General features: G+C 38.6%; 1 protein-coding gene across 1 annotated transcript in view; it reads right to left on the bottom strand.

The window, feature by feature from the left end:
- LOC122651541 (vacuolar protein sorting-associated protein 53 A) overlaps positions 1–27,006 on the bottom strand; it is a 39,649-nt gene that overhangs the window by 8,288 nt on the left and 4,355 nt on the right. Inside the window, exons 5-16 of the mRNA XM_043844957.1 lie at positions 26,895–26,965; positions 17,530–17,654; positions 15,737–15,897; positions 15,484–15,625; positions 15,088–15,151; positions 10,659–10,838; positions 10,531–10,572; positions 9,947–10,051; positions 9,747–9,803; positions 7,051–7,128; positions 3,272–3,379; positions 3,115–3,180 (exon numbers count right to left, since the gene is read on the bottom strand). Coding sequence (XP_043700892.1) covers positions 3,115–3,180; positions 3,272–3,379; positions 7,051–7,128; positions 9,747–9,803; positions 9,947–10,051; positions 10,531–10,572; positions 10,659–10,838; positions 15,088–15,151; positions 15,484–15,625; positions 15,737–15,897; positions 17,530–17,654; positions 26,895–26,965 — 1,199 coding nt within the window. The remainder of the gene's footprint in view (positions 1–3,114; positions 3,181–3,271; positions 3,380–7,050; positions 7,129–9,746; positions 9,804–9,946; positions 10,052–10,530; positions 10,573–10,658; positions 10,839–15,087; positions 15,152–15,483; positions 15,626–15,736; positions 15,898–17,529; positions 17,655–26,894; positions 26,966–27,006) is intronic.

Below are 27,006 nucleotides of genomic sequence, written 5' to 3'. Positions count from 1 at the left end.
AACTCTAACAATGCAGACACGGGATCATGTTCAACTACTTAATCTTTTTTACAGTAGTGAATAAGGAGACGGCTTCCTTCGCTGCCTACTCTGCTTTCGCTGCTTAGCTTATGCTATCCTCTCAACTTACTGTAGGCGGCTAGTCTTCTCCGACTGAAGAGAATACCAAGTTAGTACAGAGATCTTGGCGGAAGCTCTTTTGGATGTTGAAGGGTTTCCGTTGTAGGATTACAAACGGTCAAGCACAGTGCATTGTTACCCATCATACCTTTGGTTGACAGCAATTCTGGATAAAAGCAACCTAGCTGTTGTAGGGAAAAAGAGGAAAATTTTATTCCAAAGCAAAGAAGCCCAGTTTGGTGATAAATCTGCATCAACTCTCCCCAGCTTGAAAAAATTTGTCCTCGAATTTTGTAGTGATGAGGGGGAAACAACATGTGAGTTACAACTTTAACCATTCCCAAACAAAACTCTGGTGATGCAGGAACATTAGAAATAAAGTCTTCAAGGCATGGAGCTTTCTCTTCACAGAACCATGGTGGCACAACAAACTCTATGTGCTCGACCTCTGAATCAATATCAACTGTGTATGTCGTATTCATAGAGTCTTCAACGTAGGTATCCTATTCATCTAAGACTTGAGGCACAAGCTCCACCTCTTCAAGAACAACATCTTGAATGCCAATAGTTTCCTGTGGAGTGTTCTTGACCACCCCTTCACCTTCCACTGTTTCAGCTTTATCTACCTTGATTTCTTCAAGTAGACCTTTTCAGTAGAATCTTCCACCTTTGAAGTTTCAAGCACTGCCTCTTCATTATTATCATAATTCACTGTGATCACTTCAGCTTTATCTACAACTTCAGGCTCCTTTTCATTAAATGCTTCCTTTAGTGGTGGAACCTCAATTTGCAAACTGAAATTCATTGTAAGAGGCTTCAAGTTGTCTTCGGCTTTGAAGGCCTCCCGTGGTAATGTCGTCGAAGAGAATTTAATTGACCTTGCCGTCGAGCTTTGAATGCCCGTGGTAGATATGTCCCTCAATTCTTGCTTCATCTTTGCCCATGTAACAAGTGCTCTACCAGGGTATTCAAGATCATTCTCATTCACGGGCGGAACCCACTAGCTTAGTACACGCTAGTGTCATCTTTCTAGACTCAGGCAAATCATACCAATCAAAATAATCATCTTAAGCAGCTAACCAATCATCAAATACCTGTGGATCATGTTTGCCATCATATTCCTTCAACTTGAACGCCTCTGGAGGTCTAGACTATTCCTTTCCTTCTCTGTGCCTACTAGGAGGTCGATGAACTTGAGACTGTACTTGATATCTGTCCTCTTCCATTGGTATGTTGTTGTCCCTTACTGGAGTAGCTTGACGTTGCTCAATTAATTACAACCTTTCATACATAGCTTCCTATCTAGACCTTATTTCTTCAAATATAGCTCTCTGTTCAACAGAGAACTTTGGAAACATCTCAATCATAGTAGCCATAGGATCGGGTGTTGCTAGAAGCATTGGTCTACCATGTTCATCCATGCTCCGATACCACTTAATGTAGTTTTAGATTAGTAGGAGACCAACTAGAAGCCAAAAAACAGGATCTGCTATGAACTAGGTAATTGGCTAGGTCAAAATATGTGCAAATTGTGAAATTAGGGTTAGGGTATGATGGGACCTAGGGTTTGAAGGTAAGGTTAGGTTAAGTTGATGGAGGGGAGTCTATCAGTGAAGGTCTTGTTAAGTTTTAAAGTTTAAGAGTGCAAACTTGGATTGGCAGCAATTTAGGTTTAGGGCTTTGAAAAGTGGAAGATGAGGGAATCTAGGGTTTAGGATGGTCACCTAGGGCAGGGGTTTGGATCGAGCTTCCCTTATGGGGAATGAGACATTCGGTCAGACTATGGAGGGTTTCTGATGGTCAGAATATGCTGGGCAGAAAGTAGGTTTTTGGGGAAATTGGAAACAAAAGGGGGAATGTTAGGGTTGGGTGGTTTAGAGGATTAGGCGAAGAAAGGTTGGGGATGGGGAGATTCAAACTCACTGTTGTTGCAAAGAATCCTTGGAAGCAGCTTGTTTGAAGATGAAAACTTGAATAAAAACTAGATATTGAACTAGAACTTGAAAGTAGCTTCAATAGAACCACCCGGACTTCGCACCGCAAGGTGTCGATTGGATCAAACACCAATTCCACCAGCCTTGATCAGAGACAAGACTAAAACTACAATGGAGAAAGCAAGTTGCAGAGCAGCTTCAAAGAGAATCAAATTTTCAGAGGTGAAGTCTGAAGAGAGTCCCCACGATTTTTATTATTGATAATGGCCAAAAGGCCTGCTGTCCTAATCAGGCTAGGAGTCTAAAAGCTCCTAGCCGACTCTAATTACAAATCACAACCTCTCTCAAAATCGTGGAGAGGTGTGGTCCCAAATATACTTTAAATTAATTAAAAGAAAGGTGACTCAAGTAACTTAAATTGAACCACTGGTTCAAACCAGTTTTGGATTGGTTCAATTTAAAACACTTTAACATGAAAATAAACTAAGTATAGAAGCTAATCCCATATGCAACCTAATTACCCATACTTTAGGCTCATATAAGTGGCCTATTATATAGAAAACCCATGGGATCAAAGGCCCAACATGTATACAACCCAACCCTAGACTTATTCCTAAGCAAAGAGGCCTAGTTTGGTGATAAATCTGCAGCACTCCCGGTGTGTGTGGAGAGCTCAACTCAAATCTAGTAATAAACTTATAAGGAACAATCCACACCTTCACAACCATAACATTTTCTTCATTCCCCCCCCCCCCCTGATCTGACTTGAAATGGAAAATTCATCATACAAATATTGAAAATAGAAATGTTTCCACAAACTAAGAGATCTAACAATTTCTATAAGTTTTTTACAGTTCATAGCTAGTTCTTTCCCAATTTTACCTGAAAACCCAGTAAATAATCACCTATCAACTGATTCATCAAACCAGATTGCAATAACCAACCCAATGTAATTGTCAAGAAGTGTTCGTGAAATAATCAAAATATCAAGTCCTGAAGTATAAGAAAAGCATTATCCAATTTTCTCCAACACATGATGGAAGTCAATAAACCAACTGACCGTTTTATGGCAATATTCTGCTGTGTTCACAATGTAGCAGATCATCCTCTCGTCCCTGTCAGATGTCTGCTAGCTTTATTCAGTGGACTGATAAAAAAAATTTTAAAAAATAAAAACATTATTCACATCTATGCATACAATATCTACTTGTGGCTACCTTGATCTGTCCATCTGTGCCAGTGGCAGCTGCAACAATCCCTGTACCACCTTTGGGTAACCGCCCATAAAGCTTTGTAGCATATGCTTTAAGAATTCGTTGAAATACCTGAAGACAGAAATGACTCCATTGTCACGTTCTTTGAATCATAAGAATTTCTTTTTAAACCAGGTTCTTTCAATCTGAACTATGACTGAGTCATGCATCCAAGACTGGAAGCCAGTGAACGGAAATTCGATTGTAAGTGAAACATGCTACAAACATTTAAGGATTATTCAAGATCTCTTGACGGGTATACAAGTCCAGGGAAAACAGTAACTTAGATGCCCAAAGAACCAATAAAAGCCTAAAGCAATAAATACCTACCACAATCATAGTTCAAAATCTAGCCAAGATCCCGGCGAGATCTCAGAAAACTCGAGCTTCTCGAGACGAGTTATTATACGAAACAAAAAAATGTAAAAACTCGAAAAAATCGACCGAGATTTTGAATATTTCAAGAATCTCCGAAAAATTTCGGTGAATCGAGAATCGACCTCCTCAATACTCATAGTATTGTATTGTTGGGACTTGGGAGTTAAGACGTGGAAGACTAGGGTAGTAAGGTGTCTATGACTTATGTATTATCCATTGTATCTTGTGGTTTGTAGCAGAAACTTTAAGTCTTTAACTATTTCTTAAATAATTATTCAATGTTATGTGCATAATTTACTTGTTTTACTTGCCAATTATGTCTCATATCATTCAAACAATGTGTAGAATAGGCAATATTACATTAAGGGTTCGGCCTTTACTGCCAACCAAGGGTGCAAATCCAAAACACCAAATTGGGTGTTGTTTTTTTCTTCAACTAGAACCTTTAAATATGTTAATTAAGCCTAAAACAAGCTTACCTTAAAGTTTTGGAGCCAACTATGGCCATATGCTCACCGAAACATAATTCCGAAACATAAAAAAAAAAATACACTGTCTCGCCGAGATCTCGGAAAACTCGACCTGGTCAAGATCATGGTCTAGACCGAGTTTTAGAACCTTGACCACAATAACCATGAAATACCAAATAAGAGTTCTTCTAGCCTTTAGGATGTGAAACTGTACTTAATTGCTATAAACTATAAACCCAACAAACCAACTACACGTATTCTCCTACCCCTTTTTCAAATTATACCAAATTCTCCTCCTTCAGTAGGACTGTTTTCCCCACATCTTTTTCCCCTTTCTAAAGGAAAACAGTACAGCCAAGTCCAAGTAATGCAGCAATGGATTCAATGTGATGGTTCTTAGTTTCAGACGAAACTTGTAGTTTCGACAGAGACAAATTGGTTTAGACCTTGTCCAACACGAAACCAAGGGTCGAAACTGGTTTATAACAGGTTTTGACAGGTTTTGCAAGTCTCGACACTTGGTCGGCCAAGAGCTGAGAGTTTCGCAAGGTTCGACACTGCCAAGGGAGATTTGGCCAAAAAAACTTGTAGCTTTTGGCCAGATCACTTGATTTTTTCCTACTTTTTGGCATTTTTCTACTCATTCAACACTTCCACCACTTGGATGTTAAAAAATGCATTTATCCACCCGTGTCCACCTTGGATAGTCCGCCGTGTTAGAGCTCCTGCTTGATATACATATTGTTTCCTCCCTTTCCTACAAGGTCGGCCTTTTAGAGGAAGCGGTTCCAACATTGGATTTGCGTCATTGGAACTTGAAGGTAATGGTTTTTTTCCCAAAATATAATTTTTAGAAGAATTAGTATATAGACATAATGTTGGGCACAAAATATGTCATGTGATACATATGTGCTGCATTCGAAGGAGCATCACCAACATCTTCAGTGGTACGCAGCTGGTGGATTAGACCCACCAAGACACTCCATAAATTGAGTGGTGAGTGTTCTATACTAGTATTTCTCTAACCTAATGCATGTTTTGATTGTTTTAATTGCATATTTACATTTCCAGTAGCTACATTATATGTAGTCATTGTATATAGTAGGGCTAGTGTACAACAGCATTCAGCATACACTAGCAAACTTGGGTGGGATCCAAACCACAAGTACCATTTTTGGGAGGTTTTTTTGTGAAACTAATTCATGGAATAGGTGTCAAATGGAAAAAATATGCAGTACAAAAAAAGGGCCAAAAAACCATTTTCTGGGCCTTGAAACCTAAGTTTCAATAGGCCCAGTGGTCAATACCCGAGATATGTTGGTTTCAGCAAGGGCAAAAACCGGCCTCCAAACCGAAACCTCAACTCTTGGATATGGATCTCGCACCCATATCCATGTCATGGCAACATGATACATGCGGAAAAGAGAAGTGTCCAGGTTACATAGTGCCCAACCGCTAGTCTAGTGGGGAGCTTTCCTAAAACAAAAATATATAAACAGGGAGGCTAATCTCGAAGTATTAAAAATGAAAAATTAAAAACAGTAACAGAAAACAAAGAACTAAGAAACAGCATATTGACCATAACTACGATAAACTAATCAACCCAAAAAGGAAATCTAAGGAAAAAATGTTACAAATTTCAAGCAAAAAATCTACCAAAATTATGGAACTACTTTTCTTTCCCCAGGGTCAAAAGCTCACAAACTTGCTGAAATTGGGGAGATTTTGAATGAAACCTGTGAAATTGGTGAAATATTTCTCATTCCCCCAGGTTTGATATAACCCACTAGAAAAAATTTCAAATATTGCTAAAAACAAGCCCAACAACCCAAGAAGACAGTAAAGACCCCAAAACGCCCCAGCAATCCAAGAAGACAGTAAACACTCCAATTCCCTCAGAAAACTCCAAAACCATCCCCAGCCACCCTGTTCCACAACAAAAACGGAACTAACTTCTACCATGATAGAGACTTTTCCCCTGCTTCCATCCCTCTGTCCTAACTCCATTGCCTCAATGTCTCCTAGTGGCAATCCAACTTTGCAGTATATGGCAAGGGGTGGTCACCTCCTTTAAGTGGTCAGAAATGCTTGCCTTTATTACCTCCTGATGAGTAGGAGGCAGGCCTCGGCTACTCTAATGGTCACCTCTGTAGTCCCTCACATCCAACATTTCAAAGCGATTTGCAGACACCCCATTTAGTCACCCTGAGGATGTTCAGACAAAAATCGAGATCACAGTTTTGCAGCTAGTTTCGGTCAGGCCGATACCGAGACTACTTGGATCTCGTTTTAAGGTTTCGACACTGGGTTTCGACCATAGGCCTCTCTGGGTTGAAACACAGGATCGAAACTTGGGTTTCGACCATGGGTTTTAAACCCTGGTTTCGTTTCGGCAGGCCTGAAACTGGGACAACTCGGAGGTTTCGGTCAGTTTCAAACGAGATTTAGTTCCATATGTTCAAGGCAATGATGAGATGGACATTCTGAGACAAAAGGGAATACCCACCTTTTATAATTAAGTAATTAACCCCGAGAGCAAGACCGCACAGCCCAGAGCCCATGGTTCTTACAAACTGATGCCAAAATTGTCAACAGCACCACCCCCTCCCCCCAAATAAGGGGAAAAAAAGGAATAGCAGGCTCAAATTCAACTGCAGGAGCCACTGTTGCATCAATTTTAGTACCAGCATGTAGAGCTCACTATACTTCTTCCCATTCCCCGTGTCTTCAATGGAATTCTTTAATACCTATAAAACTAAATTAATATAGCAACAAAGGAAGCACCTTAAATTTACAGATGTAATCAAAGTCCAATGTTCAATAATGTTGGGCTCAATTACAAGTTTTACACAAACCAACCTCCAACAAATGTAAAAAATGAGTTACAAGAATTACCTTGAATAAATTAAATAACGTCTGGCTCTTTGTCATAGCACTGCATCTCTTTAAACTTTTCCTGATTACCAAAAATACCTACACAACACAACATGGGAAACTAAGTCTTTGCAACAAATGTGGAAAAAAAGAAGAGATTATACGCTCGATACACTAAATTGTAGCAATGATATATTCGAATTCACAGAATCCACGCATGTAGATTGTAATATTCAACCAGCAGCAAGGGAATATTCACATTTTTGTAGGAGATGAGGAAAAGGCGGCCATTGATTTCCCAGCGTCAAGCAGCAATAAGGCAAAATTTCTAGTCTTATCACAGATTTTTTGAGAGAGAATTAACAAAAGTGTCAACAGAAGAAACTAATTTCTATCTGGTATCTGCTTCACAGGGGTAAAGGAGAAGAAAAATAACAAGCTCAAAGGGTGTTATTTCTTCCAAAACTATGACCTATAAACCTGTCCTCACCAATGCAGTTGAATCACTTCCTAACCAATTCATGAAGAAGAGACTTCTGGACTTAAAACTACATATTCAAGAAAATAAATAAAGATGTACAAATGTACAATTACAAAGTAATAAAGAAGAACTAGTAGCTCTAGAAGCAGAATAAATAGGGGGGAAATGCAAATCATTCTAGCCATTTAGTGGTCAAATTCAATCTAGGAGTTTTAGAATCCAATTCGGTGTTTTTAAAGTGCGCTTTCTTTCCTTTTAAACCTTTTGATCTTTTAATAGATAACAGGGATTGACTATTCAGTCTAAAAAAATTGTCAAGATGTACCCACAATCATGACAAAAAAAAAATACATTAGCACTATAGGATTGAAATCATATTATTCCCAAGATCAATTCTATCACTTTCTCCAAAGACAATCAAAATAGAGACCTAATCCAGCATCACAGAGCCAATATCTCTACATTCTAGTATTTTACAAAGTTTCATAAGGTAGTTTACCCCCAAAGACTTCAGTTTTCTAGATTCTCCAATTAACCAACATGTCAATAAGTATCCAATAATGTCCAATTGAGAGGAACGTCTGGTAATGCTGCTCAAGCAGGAGCATCTCCAGCAATATTTTCAAACCTCTATTTTTAAATAAATAATACTCAATCTTCTTTTCAAGACATCAATTATAGCTTGTATCACATGTCACATGTTCTAGTATAATTTAGTCTTTCCTTGCTTTTGAGAAGGAGGTTTCTTTAGGGCTTATAAATACAGGTTGTTGGTAATACTGTAAGAGATTAGATTTTACAAGGAAAAAGATTTGGGAATTATGCTTAGCAGGCTGCAGTCATGCTACCCCATAGCTGTGATCGAGGTTTTTCATGTTGATATTTTACCATTATTGTATTTTTTTTCCTTCAAAATTCTTGATCTTTTTTCCAACTCTGTTTGTGTGCTTTTTGATGAATAGTTGTTGTTTGATGTTATTTTAAAATTTGTGTGCATTGATATTAAATGGGGCAGCAAATTTGAAGCCTTCCTCCAATTCTGGAACAATGAATCACAATGTATTGTTACAATCATGATATGTCTGGAGGCTCTTGGATTCAAATATGTGATCATGTATAGCATAACTGATATGCGCGGGTGAAAGCATTCAAATAATTACTGAAGAGCATGTCCTCTTCTTAGCCCCTACAGGCTCATGTTCTTATTGAATTAAACATGTAGAAAATGACAAAAGCAAGGTTTAATGGCTGGGCAATGCAGCAAACAGGCCTATGTTGATAGAAATTTTCATTCGGTGGCTGAGTGGCTAGCTTAAGGAATTTATGTATTTCACCATCTCATCCTCTCTTCTGCACATGCAGCTGTGGCAACTGTCATCCCAATAACCATCTGATGAAGAACAAAAAGATGACTGTTTTCTGCAATCCACTAACGCATGGACGATTCAGATCTGGACAGATCCAATAAAGAAGTTTGAAGACCCAAATTTTCTACTACGCAATCCAGATCGAGACACCATACTTATTATTCATATCCAATAGAAGATTCAAATGCATCAGGAGTACAAATTGGATAAGGGTCAGATAGCCCATATGGGCACTAAGGATCTGTATCACTGTATGGCAACCATTCTGATTCAAACACCAGAATCCATTTTTTGGAAGGTTACCATACAGATCCTAATACTCTATTTTAGTATTCTTCAGGCTGGATGCTTCTGCTCTGGTTTTAACTTTTCCATTCCCTCCTCCCCCTTTTCCTTCTTGGCTTGCATATGGCAAATCAAAAGAACCAATATTTGAAGATACAGATCCACATACAAAACATCTTGTCCAAACCAAATCCAACAAAAAAATTGGATCTAGTTCTAAGATCTAAACCTGATTAAAATGGTGTCTCAAATCTGACCTGCTTCACTCCATTCCCTACATGCTACAAGATGCATGATTTTGTCTTTCTTAATTAGAAGATACCGGCAAAAATTACACCTAGTTCGCACCTTTTATTTGGTTATAGGTCTGCTAATTGAAAAGTGATGATGGTGAGGTTGTAAATTGCAATACAAATTCACTATTTGGGCCTCCCACTTCGGTTGCCATGAGGGAAAATAGAAGGAATAACAAAAAGAACAAGTATTTACATAAGCTGGGCTTACCACATTTGCAATACAGAAAAATGCTAGCCAAAAAAGAAAACAGAAGAAAAAAGTAAAAGACCAGCTTCCAACAGACGTACCTGCATGCTGCTTGATAAAATATTTGTCTGACCTTCTTCAATATCCCAGGATTCCTCCTATAAACATCAATTACTTGGCGTGAACATTTGTTTTTTTTATTTTTGGAGAAGGAAGGATAAGACAGCAAAGATATTATTAAAGGCCCCAAATATTATAAAAAAGACATACAATGTGTTATATTCTCAAAAATAAAAAATACCTGGACAAGTTTTTCCAAACTCTCCATTAGAGTTCTCTCCTCTAGTTCTACATATACTGTCAGGTGAGGTTCAAAGCAAGATGATATAATGCCCCGAAAGTTGAACTGTCAAATCAATAAATAAAAACACATATAGTGGAGTGTGAAGTTAATGGCTGAAACAAGACAAAACACTATAAAGGAATGGCAGCTACCTCACAAAAGACCAAATGGACAATCTACCAAAGGTGGCACACATGAAGCGAGAGGCCCACATCTAAATAGATCTCACCAAGGATATAGAGTAACGGTCATGACTGAATGATCAAAAATATCCGTTTTTAGGATATTCTCAGGGTGAAAACAATACAATTTTCTGTCTGTCGAATGGGCAGCCATAGATACAGAAAGTTACAACTGACCCTATGGTCAGCTTATCAAACAACTCTGAAGGATGGCTCACAAGTCACAACTGTTTGACTATGTACTGCATAATGTTGGTAGATTACCCATATGATCCATCACTCCATCAGGTAATAGCTTAGTATAATCAACTCATCAAAAAATAATAAAAAAACAATACAACTCAGAACTAGACAACATACCCCAGCTCCTGGCACTGAAAAATCTTTAGGCCCATCCGTTTCCTGCCATCAGATTACAAGAAAAAAGACTTGATGACCTAATAACACATGGAATATGCAAATTACTTGCAGCAATTTACAATGCATACATCAGTTCCACTTCCATGGTGAGCAGCAAGCTTTTTTTCATACTTCCTTCGGATATCTAATACAGTTTGACTGTTACTCTCTGCTTTATCTATTTCTTCAATCTCAGTTTCCTTATTGCGGGTGCCTCCACCAAACTTCTCAGCTAATTCTTCCTCAAATTCAAGAGTCCTTTGTAATGCCTGCAAACAGTAGCCAAACAAAAGGAAAATCACCACAACAAAATAAAGTTGTGTGAGATGGAAATATTCAAACATTCCACCAAAAGCCTACATAAAAAGATTTAGCCAGCCAAAACAATAAGGAAATTTGAAACCCTTTCCTTCCCATCTACATGGGCAAGTAATAAAACTAGGAAGTCAAAGACAACTTGGTATTTCCAATCTGGCTTCAAAGTAGACATTCATGTTAATAGTCAGGGTTCAACTATTACAAATACAGAGTAAAGGCACTTTCTTGAAGGAGGTAGTTACATGTGGATCACAGGGGCAAGAAGTAATTTTCCACAATCCACACTACAGAAATGCTTAATGATCATGAAACTCTTTTTCTGAAATGCCACTGCCCTAACAAAAAACTTCTGCAATGACTAGATGAAGAACATGAAAAGGCCCCAGAAGAGAAGGTAAAAATCAAAATTTTTTTAATTCTTTGGCATTATTGAAAATTTTGCAACCAAGACTGTATAGCTCCCTCCTTTGAGCCATACAAAGGATTTCTTGTTCGGTCCAGAATCAAGACCCCCTCACACACAAAATTTCTATACTTTCCTCAACTGTGATAGCTTTTGCTCCTATAACTTTTGCTCTTCTGAAAGTACATGAACACTCATTTTAAATTGTACATATCTGAAAAATATATATCTGAAAACTATATGCATTATATTCAGTTCACTGCAGTTCAAATGTTCAATTGAAATATGACACCACTAGACAACAGCTTTCAACCTGTTCAGTGATCTAGAATTTCCTATATTACTTCCTTCAGAGAAGATCTTTGCTACCAATTAATAATAATAATAATAACGATGATAACAATAAGCACAATACTAAAATATTAATATTATAATATTGCCACTATCATTATTAAAGTACCTGTGCATCTCATACAGTTACACTAGTAAGGAGTAACTTCTCAACTCTCTCTCAACTACTAATTTGCCAAATCAGGATCAATGATACTTCAATTGACAAGGGATACGGGATAGCTCACTCTGCAAAAGAAAATTCCAACTCAAAAAGCAATGGAAATTTCAGCGCTTTAACTGTCAAGCTACTTGGTCATATTGAAGATGCATGTACTCCAAGAAATTGTTCACATGTTAATTAATTCATTTATGAGTGTGTTTGATGTAGGATGTTAGAAAATCCTACAAATGAAGGCCCACAAAGAGCATAAAAAAAATCTAACAAAACTAATCACTTTATTCAGAATTGCTAAATCATGCAATCCTTGTATATTGTATAAATGGCAAGCGATCTCCATAGTGACAGTCAACATAACTTTTAAGGTGATTCTAGACGTCTAGAAAAACATAATGAAGCATGATACGTTTAAAGAAAAAGTTCAATCCATAGGCTGAACAATTCAACCAACAGGGTTTCTGGGAAGAGTAAAATTGACTGACACAGGCTTTCATTGAGATTAATTCAAGGGTTTGAAAGAAATCCTATAAAAGTACTACAGTAGTCAAGTAGTCAAGCCTAAACTCTCAAAGATATAAGATGTATGTTGGCAAGGTTTCAAATTGTTGCGCAGATCAAGATTCCCAAAGATCCTAAAGTAAACCCTGTTTTATAAATGCCTTAGCCAATAAGGCCTTGCCTAGGCAACTTGCTTAGGTGCCTAAGCGACAAGGCTACTGGACAGTACCTTGGCTCACCTTGGCACCATTGAAACTATGCAGACAAGCAATCCAGACATTAATTACAACCTTTCATGACTTAAATAACCCACCTAAAATAAGAAAGATATAAAAATGCTTTCAGCCTCAAAGATATACTATGACTATGGGGGCTTGAATCAATGGACCTCTCAACTGGAAAGCCCACTCTACTTGAAAAATTAATTGAATTATAAAAATAAACCCTTCTCTAGCTGTAAAATAGATTCTACCTATAAAATAAAGCCCCTCCATAATCCACCATTAAAATTAGACAGAATTAAAAGACAAGCTGATCCCAAGCAATCTCAAGTCTAACCCATATCTGGATTAAGCCCCCATCCTTAGCTTCAGACACAATGCTTCGCATGGGAATTGCTGGCACTGGATTTACTTAGAAAGTAGAACACCTCCTCCTTGTTTATGTGGTCACCAGACTCACCACGGCATGGATTTCATGTTTGATGTTCCAGCATCACTATATATGTCTGCTAGTGTTAGGATATACATCTTCCAACTATTTATTATAGCTTTTTGCATCTTTGTTTGGTGGATTCCAGTGAGAATACTCAATTTTCTTGAGCAACAATTACATGTTACTACTTGGGGCCAGAGAAGAAAATCTGACCCATGTAGCTTCAGGGACAAACTGAACATTGACTGAATCAGTCACAGATTTAATAGAAGACTTGGGATCACTAGAGCTGGCCATCTCCAACCAAACAAGTACCACAAAGCAATCAGCAGTACTCAACAGCACAACTGATAGTCACACTTGCACAAACCAATCAAGAAATTACTTCCCAATGATTAGGAAGACACAGAGAACTAAACCTAAGCACATATCACTAGTTGTCATTAAGCACAATAACAGCACCTGAACACAATTGCACTCGTCACACAGAACATCGCGATGGCCACACCAGTAAATGAACCACAGTAAGTAATATGATAGCAATAGCAGGTGTTACATTCACAATCCTTCCCAGCCACACAGAAAAAGAAAACAGCACATCATACGAATATATGCTTCACGCACATGGCAATTCCATACAATCACAGTAGATCAGTAGACCATTAACAACTGCAAGGGGCAACCAATGCCATTGATAGATCACAAAAACTTATATCAAATCCTTAGAGAATTAATTAGCAGACCATAAACATAATCGCCAACAGATTACAACAATGACTAAATCAACCCCAGCCTAGATACATTATGTATCGGACCACAGTTCCAGCAGATAAATATCCCATTCTATTGACCATCATTAGAGAGGGAGATGATACATGACATTAAGTTGCTGCACAGAGACACAAAAGAAGGGCTGAGATCTGAAGATCAGATCCCTAATAGAGATAAAGCGAAGGAGATAAAAGAGAAGTGACTACAAATGAAAAGACAAGATGAGAGAACAAAAGCAAGAAACAAACACACACACACATACAGAGTCTACGTTTGGATCTAGAGCTCTGATTTAGTAGTTAACTAGAGTTTATTCTTGTTAAGTTCTTAGTTAAATTAATCAATTTCATGACAGGTTTAGGAAATATAAGTTAAGTAAAACTATTATTTTTCTGCTTTTTTTAGAGAAGGGATGTGACCCCCACCCCATAGATTGTGCAGTTTTTGAATAGGAATATTTTATTTGAAAAATGTCTGAAGGTCTCTCTATCTATCTATCTCCTCCTTCCATCGATCTGATTTCTTCCCTCCTACTTCCTCACTTTCTTCTCTTCTTTATTCTCTCTTTCTTTTCCCCATCACAGGCAAAACCAGGAAGAATTTTAATCTAGGTTTGTCAGGAAATAAATCAACTCTGGGCCTATGGAGCAGCCAATCTGATCTTTGATTCTTAATCTGGAATCTGGGTTGGCTGGCTGCATCACCATCAGGCCTCTATTCCTTGTTATACATCTCAAATAAGATTTCCAATAAACATAAAAGCTCAAGCTGATACTTATCTATCAAAAAAGCTTTCTGTTCCTTCTATTCCAGATATCATATCACATAAGGCAACAATTTATGTAGGGCCAATATCTCCAAGACAATGACTAGGGCAGAACTATGCTGTGAAGATCAATCAGATATGTGTTAGAACCCAAAAACCCAAAACCCACTAATCTCAGACCCTTGGTTGGGTAATGCCAAATTACTTTCAACACAGAACACACAAAATCTTAATGAAATGTTTCTACATATGGCACCACATTCCTGCCCTAGATATTAGAAGTGGGAGCCCATAATTATTTCGTCTAACCCACAAATTTAAAAAAAAAATCATTTCGTCTTTCTCTTTTGTGCCTTTACAGGGATATCCAAAACTAGAAATATAGAGATAATATCACAAGAGAGAGAGGGTACTCCACAACACATATGCAGGGGAGGGGGAACCCACGCACACCAATGACGATGCGGATAACAGAATCATCCACATGAGGTCCACATGGTCATAGCAGGAGAGAATAGTATTCTGGCATCGTGGGAAAGTTTTTCCCATATCACAAAATATTCTACAACTCATTTAGTCCAAAGTTTCAAAACATACCATCAGCAACGTCCCAACATCTGGCTTTTCTTTGAGGGTATCAAGGATTTCCTCAAGTTGTGCCCTGCAACAAAGAACAAAAGACGTGAGCAACTCATAGAGCTCATTGAATTCAAATGTACAATGAATGCCAAAGATTGTTTTTCAAATTAAATTCAGATTTGGAAGGAAATTGTAATCTTTGAAATTAAGGACACAATTATTACTTGAGTTAATCATACCGTCCATTGTTTGTTACATATTAAAAGATAAGGAAATGATGTCGTTTTGGTAGATATAAAAAAATAAAGAAATGATACCAAAAGAATTGGAATGCCTTCTACAGAATTAAACAAAAAAGGGAAAAAGTGCAACAGAAAAGCTCAACAAGAAAATATAAGGATAGAGATGCCAAACCTTGTCAATTTACAGAATTGAATACAGAGCAAATATGCAACCTGCCATGAAGAAGGAAAGATCTTCCAGATCTCCTCATTCGTACGAAGACGGCGCTTGATCCATGCATATCTACGTTCAGATTTATCCAATTTTGCAAGCTCTGACAGAATGTTTAAATATCAACTTCCAACATTAGTATGACAGAAGCTGAGTACCAAGATCATGATAGTCCATGAACTAAAATGCAACCAAAATCATTAATTGAACAAACCTGCTCCTTCAAAAATCTGCCGATATGAAGTTAGTTCCCTGTTGCAAAAGATTTTTACCAATTCTTCCCGCACAGATGGCTCCAAAGCATCAACAACTAAACAAGCATCTGATAACTGCTGCAGCAAATTCGTTTCTTCTGTCTCTTTCCCTGTACCTAAGCTGCCAAAAGAATAAATTTACAATTTTCAACCAAGGATAAGCTATTGCTTTCTTTAATTGAAAAAGGGCTCTTGTATGGCTTCTGTTTATTCCCCTTCCCCCTCTCCAACCCCAGGTGATCAGTGACACTCAACATGATGTTAATTACAACATTTGGTGTTCCTTAAGTTGATGAAGCTAAGAAATTGCTTGAGAAAATCCATCGGTAGATTTGTATAGAGAATGCATCACCAGATTTGGCACCAAATCATCACTCTTCTAGCATATAATGTTTCCTCTTAGCAAACCATAGATATCCTCTCAAGCCTCATCACTGAAGCAGAGATCAAAGCTTCAAGTAAAAAAAGAAAGGGCGTACCCAGTGCACGAGGCTCCCGCCACTGCGGGGTCTGGGGAGGGTCATAATGTACACAGCCTTACCCCTGCTTTCGCAGAGAGGCTATTTCCAGACTCGAACCCGACCACTTGGTCACAATGGAGCAACCTTAGCATTGCATCAAAGCTTCAAGGATCACTACCAAATAAATCAGTGAGAATGGCCAACCCACCAATATGATACCAATATCATAAAGAACTTAGACTGCCCTCAACTGTTCCCTTCATGTATCAGCCAGGATCTGCTTGGAGCAGCTGATTCAGACCAGATCACTATCAGTATCAACGGAATCTGATCCAATCCTGAATCCTGAGTTCAAAATTCTTGGCAGAGGTCTTAGAGATGTTAAACCTGTATAAATCTACACTCTTCTTTAGTTTTCTTGCATATTAGGACAGTTCGGAGATTTCACCAGTTACAAAAGGCGAAGGCTCCATTTGGCTAGAAATGAAGTGAAGCAAAAATAAACTAATTTGCATAGGTAAAGTGAAAGTGAAATGGAAAAGAGAATATAAAATAAAATTTCCAATAGGGTGTTTAGATGGAAATAAAGCTCATGTAAAGTAGTCCCTGAATCATGTGGGTCCCACAACATTAAAAAAAACAGCTGAAAAATGTTGAGCTGTATTTCTGCAGAAAATGTGATAGAAAGAACATGGGACCAACAAAACTTGAATTACATCTGAACACAGATTTATTCTCAAAATAAAAAGTTTTGATTTTGTTTCTCTTTGCATTCAGAGTTCAGATCTAAAAAACAGAACCTAAGTCTCTTCAAAACTTCTTTCTTTTTTTTCCCCCAATGAGACAATCTTCCCTCCCTCTCAAGCTTTAACAGGTAACTAATATGCTGACTCAGATATATATGCAGTATCTTAAGGGGAAAAAAAGGACAGACGAGATGAAACAAGCCGTGACAAGCACAACAAAAGGAATCTATTGGACCTCTTCTCCATTTGAGACTTTCTCTTTTACTTGATTTCTTCATCTTTTTCAATGTCTTTAGAGCATGGAGGGGATAACTTTTTCTAATAAGAAAATATAGAGTATATCCCAAAATTACGTTTTGATATGATTCCATTAGTGCACATGTGATAGAATTTAACCTAGTCTAATGAATAAATTACAATATACATAAACAGAAGAAGAGAATCAAGTGCATATAAACTAGTTTATTCACATGAATAGAATGTTTTGCAAATAGGAGCCCAAAGATGACGTGAGAGAACGTACGTAAGATTTTTAAAATGACGTACCTTGAGAAATCAGAAAATACATGAGACTTGAGTATTTGTTTGATATTCTTGAATTTTTCTCTAAGTTCAGTAATCTTTGGAACATCCCTGTATGCTTCAAAATGACTGCATAATTGATTTACAGCCTGGAACACAAAGAATTTTAGGTAAATCACGACAACATCCAAAACTTATATACCTTTGAAAATTATTTGATACTTAATAAGAAGATAACTAACACTAAACAAAAAACAAAGGAAGAAGCATCAGAGAAGGTCATTTTCTGACCTAATCTAGATTCTAGGATTTATAGATGTTGTTGTATATTACTATACTATGTGGCGTACCCTTCTCTTTCTTTTTGAAAATTTTATTTTGTTAGTTACATAGAAAAAGAATTATAGATTGGCTGTCATACTACTTGACCCTACAAACTATTTTTTTTTTTTACTAATAAGCCAAAATTTTATCAAAAAAAGGAAGGCTGGTATATTATGAAAAGGTCCAGAGACAGCCTATACAAAAAGGAACCAAGGATCAGTCATCAAAGAGAGATGATCATTCTCTTCTAGTTTCAGATATACCCATATCCTGAACTGCTTGTTTTCTCTTTAACCTATGATCAGCTCTATGTGCTGGTTTTCAGGAATTACAAGATGGCTTGTTCTTCCTCTCATACTGTATTGTAAAAAAGTAGCTCCCAGCAGAAGTACTGGTAATTTAATTCTTTCACTTCGGACTTTCTGCCCATTCGAAGCCCCTAGCAGGTTCCCCGTATTATTTGTCACTTTGTCATAGTCCAGCAGAATCCAATCTCTTCAATTATAGCACCCAAATTTCAAATGAGAACTGGCACCGAAATGAAAGATGGGGAACATCTTTTTAAGCCCTTTAGCATAATAAAGAAAATTGGGAATACAGCACCCTACAGGAATCAGATGATTTATTGTTGGGTAGAGTCATTACATGTGGCGCAGACCAAAAACTGAACTTCGGTTGGAACTCTTTGTCTACAGGAAAGATGGAGATTCTACCACAGCCAAAACAGCAAATTGGGATTTCATCATGAAATTGCCAGAGGATAGCACAGCATCCACCTCCTGACATTCTCATTCGCTCTAATGTGTGTAGTAGCCGAACAATTTGTTGTAGCTCAACCATTTACATTCCTTCTTAAGGATTGGCTTCATTTTTTTTTTTTTTTTTTTTTGGGGGGGGGGGGGGGGGGATGGGGACTTGGGGAATCAAGTATAGGCTCAAAATTCTGTTCCATTCTTGAATACAATTTACTAATTTTGCATGATTCTCCATGGCTACATGATATATTTCAGTGATTGCCTCCGAGAATGGGATTTCTAGCCATTTATCAAACCAAAACAAAGTAAAGGCACCATTCCTAACATTAATCTAATGTTTTATTTAAAGCTCTCATTGCAAGTCATAATTCCTTTCCAAAGGGTGGTAGCATTCACTCTAGATATTTCTGTTAGCAGACCTGAATTAGAGAGTAATTGCTTGAATGATCAATATGAGAAAACAAGCATTGTATTTATAATATGAGAATTACATATTAATGACCAAAAATACCCCTAGTACAGCCGACTTAACTAGGAGGTACAAAGAAGTAAACAAATACAACTGTAAAATGACCAGAATACCCCCACGGTATTCTGGTGTACATAATTCAACACTCCCCCTCAAGTTGGAACAAATATGTCAATCATGCCCAACTTGACTAGATTAGGATGGAACAACTTCCCAGACAATCCCTTGGTGAAAATATCAGCAACCTGATCAGTAGACTTCACAAAGGGAACACAAATCAACCCTTCTTCCAACTTCTCCTTAATGAAATGCATGTCCACTTCAACATGCTTGGTGCGATCATGTTGTACCGGGTTGTGTGCAATGCTGATTGCAGCTTTGTTGTCACAATACAACATCATAGGAAGATGAACAAGAACACCCAGGTCTTGTAGCAAGCCTTTCAGCCAAAGTAACTCACAAATGCCCTATGCCATAGCACGAAACTCTGCTTTAGCACTAAAACGAGCCACCACATTCTGCTTCTTGCTACGCCAAGTAACAAGATTGCCTCCTACAAAAAAACAATACCCAGAGATAGACTTCTGATCTGTAGAACCAGCCCAGTCAGCATCGGTATATGCCTCTATCCGTAGGTGACCATTAGGAGACAGAAGAATGCCTTTGTAGGAGCTGACTTCAAGTAGTGAAGAATCCGAAGAACAGCCTCCATATGAGAAGAATAGGGGACATGCATGAACTGACTCACAGTACTCACAGCAACAGCAATGTCTGGACGTGTGTGTAAGAGATAAACCAGCTTCCCCACTAGTCTTTGGTACAGGTCATAGTTGTCATGGCGTTGCCATGGCGTCCTGGCGCTCGGGGAAAGGGCATATCGAGGTCCGCCATGATATATGTATATATATCGAGCGATATGGCTTCCATGGCGTCGCCATGGACGCCATACCACAATATATGGGTATGTCGACCGATATTTGAACATTTAATGTATAAAAGTCAGGTTTATATATATATATATTTAAAACGATTTAATAACTTAGATGCTTTTTCGTTAATGTGTATTGGAGGTGTAACTTGAAAAGTTACACCTGCAATACACATTATCATAAAACTTAAAAATATTAAACATAATAACTTATACCCTAATGGGGGGAAATAGAAATCGCAAAAGGGAAAATCGAGAGGAGAGGGATCGTGACTCCGGCAACGGTAACTTCCTCGCTTCCTGCAACTCTCGAGTCTCGGCAGCCTTCGAACAAGTTTGAAGTTCGAACTTCTCCGGCAATCTCTAGGACTCCAACTCTCCAAGTAAGTAAATTTTTATTATTTTTTTTTAATTTGGATCTTCTTCCTCCTCCCAGGCAGACCTCTTCTTCTTCTTCTTCTTCAGTTCTTCTCCTCCACCTCCGGTAGTGATTACGCCAGTAGTATCGTTTTTTTTTTTTTTCTCTTCTTGTGCTTCCTCCTCCCAGAGCACCTCTTCTTCTTCTTCAGTTCTTCTCCCAGCCTCCGGTAGTGATTACATCCAGTAGTATCGTTTTTTATTTTATTTTTTCTCTTGCCTTGCACAGCCACATTTACACACACAGAGACAGGGAGAGAATCGAGAGACAGAGGGGGATTTATTTCATTAGTAGTCCTCGACTCCTCTCGGTTTTTTTTTTTTTTTTTTTTTTTCTTTGCTTGTCAGTCACAGAGACAGGGACATAGTCGAGAGACAGAGGGGGGAGGGATTTATTCCAGTCAGTGCTGTAACCATAGTCCTCTCGGTTTTTTTTTTTTTCTTTTTTCTTCTTTGCTTGTACAATCACAGAGACAGGGACATAGTCGAGAGACAGAGGGGGGAGGGATTTATTCCAGTCAGTGCTGTAACCATAGTCCTCTCGGTTTTTTTTCTTTTTCTTGCCTTGCAACTAGCTTGCTTACAGTCGCAGACCTTGGGACTTCTTGCCTTGCATTTTAGTATATTAGTAGTACACTTTCATGTAGATTTTTTATGCTATAGGACATATATTATAGCATACTAAATGACATTAAAAATATAGAAAATAAAAAATAAAACATAGTTGACATGCTCGCCATGGCAACGCCATGGCGGGCGACATGTCGATATATCGACGTGACACCCCTCCACCGACTTGGATCGCCATGACGCCGTGACAACTATGGTACCGGCCATTATCAACAGGTTTACCCTCCTTTTCTTTGAGATGGACAGTAGCCTCCATAGGAGTATCTAAAGGGTGACACCCTAACAAACCAATTTTAGCCAACAAGTCTAAGACATACTTCCTTTGGGAGAGAAAGATGCCTTTAGAAGATCTGGCAACCTCAATCCCAAGAAAGTACCGTAGCTTCCATAGATCTTTAATCTCAAACTCCTGCCCAAGAAACTTCTTAACCGGTTGATCTCATTACCATAGTTGCCAGTAACCACAATGTCATCCACATAGACTATAAGAACAGTGAGTTTTCCACCAGCCCTCTTTATAAAGAGAGTGTAATCAGCATTACTCTGCTTATAGCCCACAGAAATCATGGCCTTGTGAAATCGGCCAAACCATGCTCGAGGTGACTGCTTCAGCCCATAAAGTGCTCGCTTCAATTTGCACACTTTACCTTGATTACTGTCACAAGAAAGCCCTGGTGGAATATCCATGCACACCTCCTCACCAAGTTCTCCATTTAGGAAGGCATTCTTCACATCCAGCTGTTGTAGATCCCATCCCAGATTGACTGCACAAGAGAGCAAAACCCGAACTGTATTTAACTTTGCAACAGGAGCAAAGGTCTGCTGGTAGTCAATCCCATATGTCTGAGTGAAGCCTTTTGCAACCAGACGTGCCTTATATCGATCCACAGTCCCATCAACCTTTTGTTTGACCACAAACACCCACTTACATCACACTGGTTTTTTCCCTAGAGAAGGAAGATTTTGTTGCTGATTTAATTAGTTATTATTTACTTAATTTTCTATTTTTGCTTACTTTCTAACTTTATTTCAGTTTAATTAGTTAAGTCTTACTTAGTCAAGTCTTAGATAACTTGGTATACAAGCCTCAACATTCTCTTGTAAGAGGCTTCTAGTAGTTTCCTTTTTCATTACTTTCTATTTTTAAGTTTCTAATTTTGTAAGCTAGCCTACTTCATTAAATAGGCAGCCCCTCTTCTAATAGAAACAGAATTTTGAGAATAGAAAAAATTGCTGGCCAAGCTTGCCATCGAATTATGGGAGAACCTCCTTGTTTCAACAGTTGGGATGGCTGTGGGTGAGAGAGCCATTCCCCCTACCCCCTTTCTTCTGTCTTCTCCTTCTTCTCTTACTCGTTCCTTACTGTTCCTGCTGTTGTGAGACTGCAACCAAGTGCTGCTTCTACATCTGCGACGACCTAGAAAGCATCCTAAACATCAACTGAATCTGCTGTTGTTGTTCAGAGGGAAAGAAGACCACTTCTCACACCTGCGGCTGCATCAGTTTCTTAGTGCCCGCTTGATAACCGTACGGGTGTTTCTGTTCTGGTTATGTGCTGAGAAACAGCAGAACAGTTTTTTCATTTTGTGTGTTGAGAAACCATTTTTGACCCGCTTGGTAAACCTGTTCTGGAAACGTTTCCAGAAGACAATTGGAACACCATTGGTGCTTGATAAAATCTGTTTCTGGGAACATGTAATGTGACCAATTTTAATAATATTTGTCTTGAATAATGTACTTTAGACAAATGGTCTGAGCTGACAAATGAATAATAAAATAAACCATGGATTTAGCTTCTGTACTCCTAACCAGCCATTATTGAATCAGCTATGAAAACAGGGTTTTAACACTAATAGAGTTCTAATAGAGCCACAACAGTAGCTTAAGATATACTTAAGATATAACCTGATCCAGTACAATAGATTTTCCTAATTAATGAACCTGTCTCAAGCTAACTCAGTGGGTACTAAGGCTCCTAACCATGGACTTAGAAGCCTAGTTACACACCCCCCCCCCCCTTGCTGCCGAAATAAATTATCATTTTCAACCAAAAACAAAAAGACCCAGCCGCTGCGAAATGTCTTTCATCATATGGGTAGGGAATCCAAATCATGCTTCCCCTTGTGGCCTCTGTGGTGGGCTGGCTTGGCTGTGTAGCTAATGAGAATGGAAGATATTCCATCACAGGTTTGTATGGCTGATTTGTTCAGTCTTCTATTCATAATTTCATACTGAGTAGTCTACTCATGTGGAAGGGTCATGTGGAAGGTTCACCTTATATTTGTTTGCTTCTGTTAGAATATGTAAAGATACAAGGAGAGCTCCAATAATGAGGAATTGATTGTCCATTGATATAAAACACTGTCATCGATCCCCTCAATCTCCCTACTAAATGATCAAATGTGTTGCTTGATGAGCATAATAGAATGGTTCAATAAATTATAAAAGAAGACATATATTACAAATTACAATCCAGCCAGATGAGTTGAGAAGTGAGGAATTAGAATTGTGGTTCTTACTTACTGCCTATTTAGAACATTATATAGATTCAGATATTTTAAAATGTATGGAGTGAGATACTTGGAGATTTCAAGCTCTTCTGGAGGAGAGCATCCCACAAGCTTCAAATACATAATTATTACAGAACTGAACTCCCATATCTAGCTCTCATTTGGCAGTAAAGAGAGAGAGCTTCCTTATCTATCTACCATGGCTAAAAGACCCAGAGTTCTGAAGGTTGTTATCTGAAGGATCCCAATCTAAGGAAGACGAGAGAATCTTGGACAGAGACAAAAAGACATCAGGGATGGCTGGACGAGAATTCAGATCGTATGCCACACAATTCTCTGCAAGCTGGGCCATGGAGAAGGCCAAATCCAGGGGATACTTGTTCCTCAAACTCTCAAAGAAGGATCCATGAATCCCCTTAGCTTCTCTCTCACATTCTCTCCTTTCAAGACCTGATGTATACTTTCAGACAATAAGCTTTCTGTTTTCTTTTCATCATCGAAGGCAGTTGCAGCTTCCCTTCCAGACAAGAGCTCCAACATCACCACTCCAAATACAAAAACATCTAGTTTAGGAGTAACTACGCCATTTTCTATATATTCAGGGGCCAAATAACCCTGTGTACCCACTACGTGCCTTGTCAACTGGAAACCTTCTTCTTGATTCTCCTCCTCCAAGGTTCTCGCTAACCCGAAATTTGTAATCTTGGCTCTGAAATTCCCATCCAAGAGAATGTTACTGCTCTTCAAATCCTTGTGAATGTAGGGAGGATTCGTGTAGTTATGAAGGTAATTAAGCCCATCTGCCACATCGTAAGCAATCTGAACTCTCTGCGTCCACCCAAGAGGGCAAGTACTCTGATACTCCTTCTCGTGAAGCCAATCGCTTAGAGAACCCTTCTCTGCAAACTCATAAACGAGATAGGTGCTCCCTTGGTGTAAACAGAAACCAGATGGTCTGATCACATTGGAATGGTTGATTTGTTTTAGAATATTCATCTCGTTTGAGACATCCCCTTTCATCCTCTTTATAGCAGCATCATCGCCATTAATCTTGCCGCGATAAATAAATCCCTTGATCCTATGACCTTCACTGAAGGACCCAGTAGCGCTCTGCAACTCTTCGAAGTTGTACAAGGTCAATGATTCGATTACATAGCGAGCCCCTTGGGGGGTGACGGACCCAGATCTATTTTCAGGTATGGCAGAGTAATCAGCCGATCCACCAAGCTTATTACATACCCTCTTCTGGAATTGGCATGGGTCGCCAAGTCCGGCGACACAGGAACCAAACCAGACAACCGGAGAGGGCCAAAAGAGCTAAACCAGCTGCAATTCCAATGCCAACAAAGACCCATATCTTCGATGAAGAGTTACCTCCGGGAACGACAGGAGGTGATTCAGGGGACTGCGATGGCGGTGGGGGACTTGATTTTGTGATGATTGTGGCGGGAAGCCTTGGATTTTAAAGGTTTTTGCAAAAATCATAGGGAGAGAGAAAGACAGAGACTCACTGAGAGAGCGAGAGAGAAAGACAGAGAGAGAGCGAGAGAGCGAGAGAGAAAATCAGAGACAGCGAGAGAGAAAGTCAGGAGAGATAGAGGGTACCTGAGGTTGTCGATCGATCTACAAAGCTTGCCGCCGTTAGGGTTTTCTTCTCAGACCCTATGAAGAGGACGACCCTGTGAGAGTTGGGTAAGTGTTTAGGTATGGATTTCAATTTTATCGGGAACAACTTGGCAATTTTGTGCTGAGAAACGACAGAACATGTTGGACATGTTCTGTCAAAAGCCTTCTAGGGAGCATAAATTTTGATTTTTGTTTCCAAAAACAGTCACAAAAAACACTACGTTATCAAGCGGTTTTTGGGTATTTTTCCATTTCTCAAAATGGAAAAACACCAGAAATTGTTTCTCGTAAGGTTATCAAGCGGGCACTTAGTCTCTGCAGCTGTTTTGAAGATCCTAATCTCAGCACCCTTCCTCCCAACCAGGGTGAGATTTGTTGTTGTTGCACACCATTAAGAGATCCTTATCGTGTTGATCCTGGCTGCAATCAATCTCTCACTGGTTTCTCCCTGGTTCGAGGTCGACCCTTGCATTAAATAAAGGCTCAGAAACTAAAAACAAGAAAATTAATTCTTAGCACACAACTATTGCGACTCCCTAGACTAATAACTCACCTAGAAACTAATACCAATAAAGTATTAAAGACTTAGGCTTTAACTCTTAAACTCCTAGTCGAGGAATTTAAAAAGTTACATTAATACATCTGGGACTATGAAAAGACAAGTACCGGAAGAAAAGAAAACACACATAACTAGAGACTCTAAAATTCTGGAAGCTTCAAGGATTGGACCACATGGGCCCCACAATCAAGGGAAATGCAGGGGTTGACCCTGGCCAGCATACACCATGGCTAGGCTTGGTTCTGGGCCCTACGGTTTGGGTCTAGTTCTGATGTGGACCAAAACAGCATGAGGGATCTTCTTCAGGCTTGATACTGCATCAAGATCTATTGCCAGAAGTGTAACGGCCATTGCCACTGGAATCATCATTCCCGCATCTACTGGAAGGAGGAAGAGGAAAGTACGAAAACCTCTAAATGACGCTGCAACTACCACCGTTGACATCAAAGAGGAAGAAGAAGACCACCTCATTGGAATTCATTTGTTACAATTATAAGTTCATAACTTTAAGAACATATTAATAATTTTAATACACTGGGTGCCATGCCATGCCATTGCCTGGGCTCGCCTTGGTGCCATGACAACTATGATTACAGTACCATTGATCACTGGGACATAACGATCACCTGCCTAACAATTCATGGTATTGCCTTGGCTAGCATACCATCCAATCTGACAGTCAAATGTTTCTGACTATTTTTGAATGAACAGTCTTGTACATGCCCATTGTTTAATTACTTTTCTCATCTAATAATTGCATGACATATGATGGCCAAGGTCAGACAGTCAAAATTCAGGACCAAATGATCTAGGTTCCAGTCCGTTTTTCAAAATATTACCGTTTAGTTTGTTGATTGTCTGCTGATGGATTCTATTTCTGATAGAGTATCCAAAACTACATATTTGACATCCTAACTTTCAACTTATGATTATCAGAGTTTTTTAATTTAGTACTGAAAATTTAAAAATACCCTAGACAAGGGACTATTGATAGGTAGATCTGAAGAAAAGGCTTTTGAGCTGCCTAAATATGTTACCTTAAAATACATAAACCTTTGCCCAAAAGTGAGGGAGGAAGGGAAGAAGGAAAGGGTTGGGTGTAACCAGAAACTTAACAGTAAAATTTACTAAAACTTTATTGTATAAAAACTGTACTAATACTTTGTTGTACCTCCAACTGCGCAGCAGCCTCCTTATATTGTCGTTTTGAAGCCATTACCTGAAGCTGCTCAACGGCTGAGACTGCAAATGTAAAGAAATAGTTTTATCAATAAAAATATAAA

Source organism: Telopea speciosissima, chromosome 2, assembly GCF_018873765.1.
Source record: "Telopea speciosissima isolate NSW1024214 ecotype Mountain lineage chromosome 2, Tspe_v1, whole genome shotgun sequence".
NCBI classification, from domain to species: Eukaryota; Viridiplantae; Streptophyta; class Magnoliopsida; order Proteales; family Proteaceae; genus Telopea; species Telopea speciosissima.
Note: the sequence above shows the minus strand (reverse complement) of the source record. Positions and strands in the feature narration are given on the sequence as shown.